At 39.6% G+C, this 12,595-nt stretch overlaps 1 protein-coding gene across 4 annotated transcripts in view; it reads left to right on the forward strand.

Annotated features, from left to right (window-relative positions):
• The window catches only part of ZDHHC2 (zDHHC palmitoyltransferase 2), a 93,375-nt gene that overhangs the window by 56,648 nt on the left and 24,132 nt on the right, over window positions 1-12,595 (forward strand). For all 4 annotated transcript variants that reach the window (XM_015454474.4, XM_005562657.5, XM_045398989.3 and 1 more), the window contains exons 4-6: window positions 4,296-4,416; window positions 6,008-6,077; window positions 6,804-6,836. In XM_015454474.4, coding sequence (XP_015309960.3) covers window positions 4,296-4,416; window positions 6,008-6,077; window positions 6,804-6,836 — 224 coding nt within the window. The remainder of the gene's footprint in view (window positions 1-4,295; window positions 4,417-6,007; window positions 6,078-6,803; window positions 6,837-12,595) is intronic.

The following is a 12,595-nucleotide window of genomic DNA, read 5'->3' on the forward strand; positions in this document are numbered from 1 at the left end:
TTCACCATGTTGGCTAGGCTGGTCTCAAAACTCCTAACCTTGTGATCTGCCCACCTCGACCTCCCAAAGTGCTGGGATTACTGGCGTGAACCATGGCGCCTGGCCCTAATTTTTGTATTTTTAATAGAGATGGGGTTTCGCCATGTTGACCAGGCTGGGTCTCGAACTCCTTACGTCAAATGATCCGCTGGCCTCGGCCTCCCAAAGTGCTGGGATTACAGGTGTGAGCCTCTGTGCCCAGCCTTATTCATTCTTTCTAACTTTTTTGGTTTTGGTACCATTAACCATCTCCACTTCTGTCCCAGTTCCTCACTACCCTTCCCAGCCTCTGGTTGCCATCCTTTTATTCTCTATCTCTATGAGTTTAGTTGTTTTTATTTTTAGCTCCCACAAGTAAGTGAGAACTTGCTAAGTTTGTATTTCTCTGCCCTGCTTATTTTACTTAACGTAATGACCTCGAGTTCCATTCATGTTGTTGCAAATGATGGGATCTCATTCTTTTTTTTGTGACTGAATATATTCCATTGTGTAAGTAAACACCACATTTTCATTATCCATTCATCCATTGATGGACACTGAGGTTCCTTTCAAATCTTGGCTATTGGAAATAGTGCTACAATAAACATGGGTGTGCAGATTATCTCAACATACTTGTTTCCTTTCTTTTAGGTATACACTAACAGTAGGATTGCTGGTCATATGGTAGCTCTATTTTTGGCTTTTTGAGAAACCCATTGTAGTAGTTCTAATTTACATTGCCACCAACAGTATACAAGGGTTCCCGTTTCTCCACTACCTCACCAGCGTTCGTTATTGCCTTTATTTTATTTTATTATTATTGTTTGAGACAAGGTCTTGCTCTATTGTCCAGGCTGGAGTGCAGTGCTGCAATCACAGCTCACTGCAGCTTTGACTTCCTGGGTTCGAGCAGTAGTCCCGCCTCAGCCCCCTAAGTAGCTGTGACTATAGGCATACATCACCATGCCTATCTTTTTTTATTATTATTTATTTTTTGTAGAGACGAGATTTTGCTATGTTGCCTAGGCTGGCCTCAAACTCCTGGGCTCAAATGATCCTCCCGCCTTGGCCTCCCAAAGTGCTGCGATTATAGGCATGAGCCGCTGCACCTCCCCTTTGCCTGTCTTTTGGATAAAAGCTATTTTAACTGGGGTGCGATATCTCATTGTAGTTTTGATTCGCATTTCTCTGATGGCCATGGATATTGAGCATATCTTCATATTACCTGTTTGCCCTCTGTGTATCTTCTTTTGAGAAATGTCTATTCAGATCTTTTGCTCATTTGTAAATTGGACTATTAGATTTTTTCCTATAGGGTTGTTTGAGCTCCTTATACATTCTGGATATTAATCCTTTATCAGATGGGGAGTTGACAAGTATTTTCTCCCATTCTGTGGGTTGTCTTTTCACTTGGTTGATTGTTTCCTTTGCTGTACAAAAGCCTTTTAACTTGATGCGATCCCATTTGTCCGCTTTTGCTTTGGTTGCCTGTGCTTGTGGGATATGACTCAAGAAATCCTTGCCCACGCCAATGCGTTGGAGAGTTTCCCCAATATTTTCTTTTACTGGTTTCGTAATTTGAGGTCTTAGATGTAAGTCTTTAATCCATTTTGATTTTTGTGTAGGGCAAGAGAGATGGCTCTCATTTCATTCTTCTACATATGGAGATCTGGTTTCCCCAGCGGCGCTTATTGGAGACTGCCTTTTCCCCAGTGTGTGTTCTTGGCAGCTTTGTTGAAAACGAGTTTACTGTAGATGTGTGGATTTGTTTCTGGGTTCTCTCTTCTTTTCCATTGGTCTACCAATACCGTGCTATTTTGGTTACTCTGTGCAAATGCTAGTCTTATGCCAGTACCATGCTATTCAGGTTATTCCCTTACACTAAACTCTGTAGTGTAATTTGAAGTCAGGTAATGTGATCTTCCAGTTTTGTTCTTTTTACTCAGGATAGTTTTGGCTGTTCTGGGTCTTTTGTGATTCCATATAAATTTTAGTATTTCTCCTCCTTGGGAAGGCTTTCCAGGTTAGGTGTTGTGATCTAAGCTGTATCTGCATTAGGAGGTACCCCAGTCCTAGTAATACTGTGGTTCTTACAGACTGGTAGATGTGTACTGCCTTGGTGGTCTTGGAGAAGATTTAGAAGAAGTCTCTGGATTACCAGGCAGAGACTCTTGTTCTTCTGCCTTACATTCTTTTAAATAAACAGAGCCTCTCTCTCTCTCTCTGCTCAGCTGCCAGGAGCTGGTGGAGGGGTGACATGGCATCTCTGTGGCCAACACCACTGGGACTGTGCTCAGTCAGACCCAAAGTCAGAATAGCATTGGGTCTCACCCAAGGCCCGCTGTGTCCACTACCTGGCTCCTCCATCTATGTTCACTCAAGGCTGAAGGGCTCTGCAGTAAGTAGGTGGCAAAGTCAGTTAGGCTTGTGTCCTTCCCTTCAGGGTGGAGAGTTTCCTCAGGCCCTGGGCGGGTCCAGAGCTGCTATCAGTGATACAGATACTGCAGACAAAAACCTTTCTAGTTTTATTTTGATATTCAGAGTGTACCTGTTCCCCGTTTTTTAAATTTAATAGTCCGTCAGTGGCTTATTAGCATTTTTTATTTTTCTTTAAGTTCTGGGGTACATGTGCAGAACATGGAGGTTTGCCATGGTGGTTTGTTGCACCCATCAACCCATCGTCTACATTAGGTATTTATCGTAGTTCTATCCCTCTCCTAGGCCCCTACCCACTGACAGGCCCTGGTGTGTGATGTTCCCCTCCCGGTGTCCATGTGTTCTTATTGTTCAACTCCCACTTATGAATGAGAACATGTGGTGTTTGGTTTTCTGTTCCTGTGTTAGTTTGCTGAAAATGATGGCTTCCAGCTTCATCCATGTCCCTGCAAAGTACATTAACTCATCCTTTTTAATGGCTGCATAGTATTCCATGGTATGTATGTGCCACATGTTCTTTATCCAGTCTATTATTGATGGGCATTTGGGTTGGTTCCAAGTCTTTGCTATTGTGAATAGTGCCGCAGTAAACATACGTGTGCATCTGTCTTTATAGTAGATTATTTCACTGACATATCACTTTTTAAAAGTTTTTTAAATTGTAAAATATTTCATGCATATTATTGCATATATACAAAAACATATATATAATGCACTTCTTAAAGAATAATCAAGTGAAAACATGTGAGCAGTCACTGAGCCAGTATGTCAAACACTGTTCACATTTTCCATCTCTGCTGTGCATCTGTCAGCTGTTTCCCTTTATTCCTCAAAATGTAACAACTATCCTGCATTTTCTATTCCTTTTTCTTTATAATTTTTTCACATGTATATGTATCTCTGAACAACAATGTATATGTTCTTTAGCTTGCTGGTTTTAAAATTAGATGAATGGAATCATTGTATATATGTTCTGGAAGATTGTTTAATGTTCATTATATTGAGGTTCTTTGCTTTGCTATACACAACTATAGTTTATTAACTGTTAAATGCCGGTACTATTCCATTATTTGAATATATCATACCCCAGTTTATCGATCATCCTTTTGATGGATGGACATTTGAGTTGTGTTTAGGTTTTTTATATTTCAAGCAATGATACTGAGATTTTTCTTGTACATGTCTCCTGACACACATTTATAGAAATTTATACAGGTGTGTGTGTGTGTGTGTGTGTGTGTGTGTGTGTAAGATATATATTTATATGTATATTATTAAACAGGAGCCAAAATTTTATTTTTCTCAAATATTTTAAAATTAGCTGGACCAAATTGTCAGTATAAGAAGTAAAATAAATAATTAGACCCTTTAGAAGTGCTGTGGGAGATTTCATGTAAGGATTATCGCTAAGTTAAAACTCACTTAAATAAGAAAATATGCTTAATGGATTTTCTACATTTGTTCTTAATGATCTAAATGAAAAATTTATTCATTGAGTTTTATTTATTCATTGGGCCATTTTATCTATCAGTATAACTAATATTTTGTTGGAACTCTGTGGTTTATAAGCATTTTTATGTACTCTGTTCCTTTTGAGTTACACAAACACCAGAGGAAGTAGGTATAATGGTATTATGATTACTAGTATTATACCCTTTTACTAGATGCATAAGTGAATGACCTGTAAGGTGAACAGACTTGCCCAGATTTCAAACTCTATTGTCTCTTTGAATGTACAATATACCATTAATATTTTATAAATACCCTTTCCGGGTATGGTAGAGAAAACCAATATGTTATTTCTTTGAAAATACTGATTAAAATTTAAATGTATTCCACAGTTCCATCTCTCTTATGCAGAGAAAGAATTGTTGGAGAGAGAGCCAAGAGGAGAAGCCCATCAGGAAGTTCTTAGGCGAGCAGCCAAGGATCTTCCCATCTATACCAGGACCATGTCTGGAGGTAAATGTCAATAATGGGTGCTTTGCAATGGTATGCAAATAACATCATTAAGGTGACTGTAAGAAAATGTGTTTATATACTTGAAATGGTAAAACACTCATTTCAGAATACTGTGTTATTTCTTGCACTGCTGTTAAATCTTTCCTGAATGATTCCATAAAACAGAATGGAAACCTGAATAACACTGTGGGCAAAGAGATCTCAAGGAAATCAGAACTGACTTTAATCCTGTTCTGCCTACTTAGTTATGACTCAGTGAAGATGTGAGAACTGCTGAAATCTTGATTTATAGTAGTATTCATGTTTAAGGTTTTAATTGTAGACTTTCCTATACGTATTTAATTTAAGGCAGCAGTGTCTGTAATGAATATAAAATGAATACTTTTACAAGTATTTTTTCATAAATTTAGAACAGTCATATAGGTGATGTAAAATTTCATTTAGGTATTGGTATAATTTTTTATGTCTCTTTAAAATGTTCTTACAAATGTAGTAAATTAACAAATCTCTTACTTGGGACATACTTTAAGGTAATTTGACAACTATCCAATTAAATAATTGTCTTACAACTGATGTCCATGGACTAGTGATGCTTACCCACCAAGACTTGCCCAGAACTTCTGTGGCTTCAGACCTGTGCTGCCCATTATGGTAGCTGCTAGCCCCATGTGGCTGTTGAGCACTTAAAATATGGCCAGTTCAAATTGAGATGTGCTCTAAGTATAAAATACACACTGGTTTCAAAGACTTACTATGAAAAAAATATGTAAAATATCTCTTTAATGGACAGATACAGTGGCTTGTGCCTATAATCCCAGCAACTTGGGAACCTGAGGTGGAGGATTGCTTGAGCCCAGGAGTTAGAAGTTGCAATGAGCTGTGATTGCACCACTGCACTGCTGCCTGGGTGACAGAATGAGACCCTGTCCCTAAAAAATAAAATAAATAAAAATGTAAAAAAGAAAGAAAGAAAGAAAAACTCATTAAGATTTGTGACTCTGTGTGGTGACTCATACACCTATACTCCCAGCACTGTGGGAGGCTGAGGCAGGTGGATCACCTGAGGTCAGGAGTTCGAGACCAGCCTGACCAACATGGTGAAACCCCACCTCTACTAAAAATACAAAAAAATTAGCTTGGGCATGGTGGTGCACACCTGTAGTCCCAGCTACTCAGCTCAGGAGGCTGAGGTGGGAGAATTGCTTGAACCCAGGAGGCAGAGGCTGCAGTGAGCTGAGATGACACCGCTGCACTCCAGCATGGGCGACAGTGAGACTCCATCTCAAAAAAAAAAGATTTTTATATTACTTATATTTGTTTCTGACTCACTTATTATAACTACTGACAATTGAAAAAACATCAGAAAAATTTCCTTAGGAGATTCTCTGTTCTTGTGAAACCTCCAGAGAACTGTGGCTGTAGGCAAGTCATTCCATTTTTGTGTTTAAACAGCATCAGATATCTTATTTTTTACCAGATTTAAATTTTATATGCTTTTTAAAATTTAAATTTGAAGAGATGATAAAAGCCATTTAATTGTATATTCAATTCAGTGTTAACTCTAAGACTAAGTGGAGCTTTTTGTCCCTAGCCATCCGATACTGTGACAGATGCCAACTTATAAAACCAGATCGCTGCCATCACTGCTCCGTCTGTGATAAGTAAGAGAACCTTTAACTTCTAAAATATCTACATGCTGGTGGTCTTTTTCTTCATTATGTTTCTTTTCTCACTGTTTTCCTGATTATCTTCTCCATATTCTCGCTTCTCAGCCCTTGATTTAGGAAATACAGTTGGGATAACCCGCTGGCATTCATGCCAGTGAGGCCTGAGGCCACAGTCAAGTGTCAGTTTGCCCCCAGATTCACGGTGCCCTGAAGTATGTGATTTTTAGCAGTTCTGACTTGGCTAGTTCAATTTAGGAAATACTTCTATGAGTGTTTTCCATTTTTAAAAAGATAACTCAGTTGACTTCATGACAGTCAGATGTTGTTATATATTTAATATACTCTAAGAACAGTATGACTTGGTGTCAGGATTGATATTGAAGAAGTTTTATCCAGACTTTCTGTAAATCCATTGCAGTTTTGTTCTTTCTTTAGCATAAGATAGTTGTATATTAATACATTATATTGTTTTTAGAAAATGAGTTGCTTTGCATCTTAAGCATGTATGTTTCAAATTCAAGTTACCTTATTATAAGAATTGGCTATAGTGTTTATTTTAGATGAGAACTTCTGATATTATCCAATTTTTAGATAAGTAAATAATTTTGCAATATTTTACTTGCCACAGCTCTTTGAACTAACCATAATTTATATATTTATAATGTAATATGATTAAAATTTCATGGGGTATTGGGTTTTGTGTTTTGCTTTGTTTTTTAGATGTATTTTGAAGATGGATCATCATTGCCCATGGTGAGTTGACTGTATATTTAAACAAGTTTGTGTCCCTTATAAATGTTAATAAATTGAATCACCCATATAAATCTTTTCACAAATGAAATATTACTTGAGTTGACATAGCAGGAACTTTCAGATTTAGTTTCTGATATTTGTTTGATTAACTTAAAAGAGCCTTTATTTAAGGGAGTTTCCATGAAATACTTTTAAAACCAGTGGTTAACAATATAAAAGTTAATATCACGTTAGCTCAGAACAAAGGATTTTCTTTGTATGCATGTGCATAAACATAGAGATTCCAGAATACTCCACAGAAATATACACAAAGATGTACACGTAAATTAGACCTAGTACCTCACTGGAAGGTTTTTATAAAGAATTACGTCATCTAAAGCTTTTTAACAATTTATTTTACGCAAAAGTTGACATTAAGGAGTAGAATACCAACTACACAGATATACAAATGCACACATACATTTAAACAAGATTTTCCACATAGAATTCATTAATATTTGTTAATATTTCTCAGTCACGAAATTAGGTAATTTAATAGAGGATTATTTGAAAGATCTGATTAGTAAGGTTAATTTTCCTTCCTTTTCCTATAATTTTTCATCTCAGTGTACACATGTCTTTGATAGTCATGCCCAAGTTGCTGGCTAGGTTGGATTTGGGCATGAGTATTACTTACTCTTCAAGCCTTCTTTCAGGGATGGCTCTACAGAAAGGTAGACATGCCCACAAGTCCACAGTAGGTATAGGGGGAAATATATGTAGGGAACAGTTCTCTTAGCAGCAGGAAAGAGTCCCAGGGGAATGTAGGGATTATGGTATCTCGTATCTTTCACCATTGTACCTCTTTCTTTTCTCCACCTCGATTTTCTCCTTTAAAGTATTCAGGCTAGTCAATCCATACAAGAATGGCATTCTTCTTACAGGTCTCGATAAGTAACCCCCCTTTGTACTAACTGAAACTTGCATTCATTCTTTTGCACTCGCCCCCCGCCCACTTTTCTTTTCTGTTTTTTTTTTTCTTCTTCCAACAAGTGTTCCCCCTCCCCCCGTGTCTTTAATTAGACGCCTTCTTCTTCTTCTTCTTTTTTTTTTTTTTTTTTTTTTTTGAGACAGAGTCTCGCTCTGTCGCCCAGGCCCGAGTGCAGTGGCGCGATCTCGGCTCACTGCAACCTCTGCCTCCTGGGTTTAAGCGATTCTCCTGCCTCAGCCTCCCGAGTAGCCGGATTACAGGCACCCGCTACCTCCCCTGGCTAATTTTTGTATTTTTGGTAGAGACGGTTTCACCATATTGGCCAGGCTAGTCTCGAACTCTTGACCTTGTGATCCGCCCACCTCAGCTTCCCAAAGTGCTGGGATTACAGGCACGAGCCACCACGCCCAGCCAACGTCTTCTTCATTCTCCTTACATTCATATGTTGACTTCCCCTGCAGTTGCTGTCAATGCCCCACCTGTATCCCCATGACTCACCTGTTGAGTTCATGGCATCTTGGTGAACAGCTCCCATACTCACTGGCAGCTCCCCATTCAGGCACCTGTGTTTCTTTTCTTCTCTGCCTGAGGGGTCTCTTCTACCTGGGTAGTTTTGTTCAGCTCTACAAGCCAGGCAGTCCAGAAGTGCCAAGGCATTCATACCTCCAGGAGCAACCCTCATCCAGTGACAGCCTGGCCAGTAAAAAATGCTTTATCCTTCTGTCTCAAATGAACTGTATCCAAGTTCTTGCCTCAGGGTCTGCTTTGGGGTAAACCATATTAAGCACCCTCCTCTCTGGATAACTGTATACTCCAGATATATTCAGCAGAGTGCTAGTCATCAGAGGCATAGCGTTGATTTTGATTTTTCTGACCTTTATAAGGGATTGTGATGACAAGGAGTGGAGAGGCGGGAAAAAATCAGGTCAGTACATACCTATAAAGCTTCCCATGCCCACGCTGTACTCATAAAATTACAAAAAGAGAAAATAATAATTTACCATTATAGTAATCTTTCTAAATCAACAGTTCATTTGGCCTCGTGAGAAACTTACAATTTGATAGCCTTTCCAGTTTTCACAGGTCCTGTTAAATAAGTGAAGGAGAATAACAGAAATGGGACCCTAGTATTTTTAAAAATAGGTTCACGTGGCATACCTACACACCACCTGCTGTTGCTCCACCCTTAGCTGGCAGTGCGGGAAGGTGAATGGACTGACTGCGGTACCTTTTAACCCGTGTCATCGTTCTCTTCCCCATCACTTCCCTTGCTGCATCCACTGTCCCCGCCATGGTTGTAGCTCTGGGTACTCCCTTGCAGAAAGCAGCAGCCGTGTTGACTTGTGAAGGATTTGATGCCAAGGGTCTAATACTCACTTGGTGCCAGCTGAATGGAGCAGCCATTGTATGTAATTTTAAAATTTCAAATTAAAATTTTAAATTAGGCCAGGCGCGGTGGCTCAAGCCTGTAATCCCAGCACTTTGGGAGGCCGAGACGGGCGGATCACGAGGTCAGGAAATCGAGACCAGCCTGGCTAACACGGTGAAACCCCGTCTCTACTAAAAATACAAAAAACTAGCCGGTGAGGTGGCGGGCGTCTGTAGTCCCAGCTACTCAGGAGGCTGAGGCAGGAGAATGGCGTGAACCCGGGAGGCGGAGCTTGCAGTGAGCTGAGATTGCACCACTGCACTCCAGCCTGGGCGACAGAGCGAGACTCCGTCTCAAAAAAAATAAAAAATAAAAAATAAAATAAAATAAAATTTTAAATTAAAAAGTCTATAGCTGATAACATGCTTTTGGTTCCAAATTCAAAAATAAAACAGGTGGCCATGTTCTTTCCAGTCCCTCTCCCACCTTCTTCCACTACACACAGAGAATCAGGGTCGTCAACGTCATGGCACTTTTCAGATCTCAATGTATGTGTGCGTATGTGTGCGTAGCCTACCAACCCCCTCTCTTTTTTTTTTTTAGTACAAGTGACTACATTATTGACTGAATCTGTTTCTTTTTATTTTCTTCACTTAATATATTCTGGAAATGTTTCTATATGAATACATAAAAAGTCTTTTTCTACAGGCTTTGTGTGAATGTATTCGTCTAATGACAGTTACTTATAGTACTTTTAGGATGTTTTCAGACCCAGGCGCAGCCTTTCTTTTTTTTTGAGACAGTCTCGCTGTTCTCCCAGGCTGAAGTGCAGTGGCATGATCTTGGCTCACTGCAAGCTCTGCCTCCTGGGTTCACGCCATTCTCCTGCCTCAGCCTCCAACTAGCTGGGACTACAGGCGTCCACCACCACGCCTGGCTATTTTTTTTTTTTTTTTTTTTGTATTTTTGGTTTTCACTGTGTTGGCCAGGGTGGTCTCGATCTCCTGACCTCGTGATCTGCCCGCCTCAGCCTCACAAAGTGCTGGGATTACAGGCGTGATCCACCACGCCCGGCTGGGGCAGCCTTTTTATACAGGTGTTTTAAACAGGTCTTTTGACCTTAATATCTGTCAGCTTTGAACATTTGACACATTGAATCAATAATACCTCTCCATTTTGCAATGATTTCTTAGTCTCTGCTCTGGCCACTGAAGATTACCCACCAGAATTCCGGGGATCAATCTCATACTTGTGTTTTAACTGAAACAGATTCCATAGTATTTGCTTTATTGGATTTTCTATCAAAGTATTTTTTCCTTTAGTGTAAAATTTTGGTTAATTAATTATATCATATTAATAATACTTTCACATGCTTGCCAAAGGTTAAGTAACACAAAAACAAATTATTTGAGCTTCCATTTATTGAGTGCCAATTATGTTCTAGAGGCCATATGTATAGTCTGTAATACTTGAAACAGTGAAGAAAGAAGTAGAAATTATTTGTCTCATTTTATTTTATCTTTTTTTTTTTTTTGAGATGGAGTCTCGCTCTGTCTCCCAGGCTGGAGTGCAGTGGCGCGATCTCAGCTCACTGCAAGCTCCGCCTCCTGTATATTTGTCTCATTTTACAGGGGAAAAAAAATGAGGCTCAGAAAAGAGAAAGAGTGGGCTCAAAGTTTCATAGGAAATTTTTTTTTTTACTTCGAAGGCCACGCTCCTTCCAGTGTATTATGTTCTTTTTCCAATTTAAAGTCAGAAAGCAATTGCCTGGAAACAGGACCAACAGGTGTGTTTTACGCTGAACTTAACGTAAGAAGGATATTTACCTAGAACGCGTTTTGTTTCTCCATGTGAAGTCATTCCTTTTCTAGATGGAGAAGTAGATTCAGAAGTCTTCTTCCTTTCCAAATTGAGTCTATAAAGCAATCGGCAGTTAAAATGTCTAGCCAAAAGTTGTCTGTTACGAAGACGGTAAGGTATTATTCAAAATAAATGTCACTATATTTCTTCTAGTTTTATATATACACACACACACATATACACATACACATGCACATACTCTAGGTATATACATATTAAACTCTAAAATACATGGTCTTTACTTACTGACCTCCTGTGTCCCTAGCTCTAACATGGCAAATTGTACCATCCTCTTAAGCAAAGTTAAATTAGTTGTTATAAAATCTGTGATCAAAATCATTTTCTTTCTATAAAAATACTCTTTCTTATTTAATACAAAAGCTACTTCTATTCCTTCAGGAAGAGAAACAATCTTTTCTATCCCTTCCAATCTCTTCCTAGTCCACAAGTCATTATTTACACCTATGTTGTCCGAAGTCTTTTTTTTTTTTTTTTTTTTGAGATGGAATTTCACTCTGTCACCCAGACTGGAGTGCAGTGGTGAAAACTTGGCTCACTGCAACCTCTGCTTCCCGAGTTCAAGCAGTTCTTCTACCTCAGCCTCCTGAGTAGCTGGGATTACAAACGCGCACCACCTTGCCCAGCTAGTTTTTATATTTTTATTTTATTTTATTATTTAATTTTTGAGATGGAGTTTTGCTCGTCATCCAGGCTGGAGTGCAGTGGCGTTATCTCAGCCTCCTGGGTTCAAGCTCTTCTCCTGCCTCTGCCTCCCGAGTAGCTGGAACTACAAGCACACGCCACCATGCCCAGCTAATTTTTTGTATTTTTAGTAGAGACAGAGTTTCACCAAGACCATGCCAGGCTGGTCTTGAACTGCTGACCTCAGGTGATCTGCCTGCCTCCACCTCCCAAAGTGCTGGGATTACAGGTGTGAGCCACCATGCCCACCCATGTTGTCCAAAGTGTTAAAGCACCCCAGCTTTTGCCTACACATTCTTTCCCCCTGAAACCAACATAAGTATGCAAAGGGAATATCCTGTATCCTTTTGAGACAGGATACAATTAGACTAGACTCATTGTTTACAATATTATTTCCTGCCAGATTCCATTCAAACACCATAAAAGGCAACCTCAGCAATTGGCTTGCATCCCCCCACTGGAACCTCTAGAGATGCAGATGTAACTGTTTCCATACAATGTGCACCCACAATTTGTGGCTTCTTTTTTTTCTTTCTTTTCTTTTTTTTTTTTTTTTTTTTTTTTTTTTTGAGAGGGAGTCTCACTTTGTTGCCAGGCTGGAGTGCAATGGCGCTATCTCGGCTCACTGCAGCCTCTGCCTCCTGGGTTAAGTGATTGTCCTTCCTCAGCCTCCGGAGTAGCTGGGACTACAGGCACATGCCACCATGCCCACCTAATTTTTGTATTTTTAGTAGAGACAGAGTTTCACCATGTTGGCCAGGATGGTTTTGATTTCTTGACCTTGTGATCTGCCTGCCTCGGCCTCCCGAAGTGCTGGGATTACAGGCATGAGCCACCGCGCCCAAAAGACCTTTAAGT

This window comes from Macaca fascicularis, chromosome 8, assembly GCF_037993035.2.
Source record: "Macaca fascicularis isolate 582-1 chromosome 8, T2T-MFA8v1.1".
Taxonomy (NCBI): Eukaryota; Metazoa; Chordata; class Mammalia; order Primates; family Cercopithecidae; genus Macaca; species Macaca fascicularis.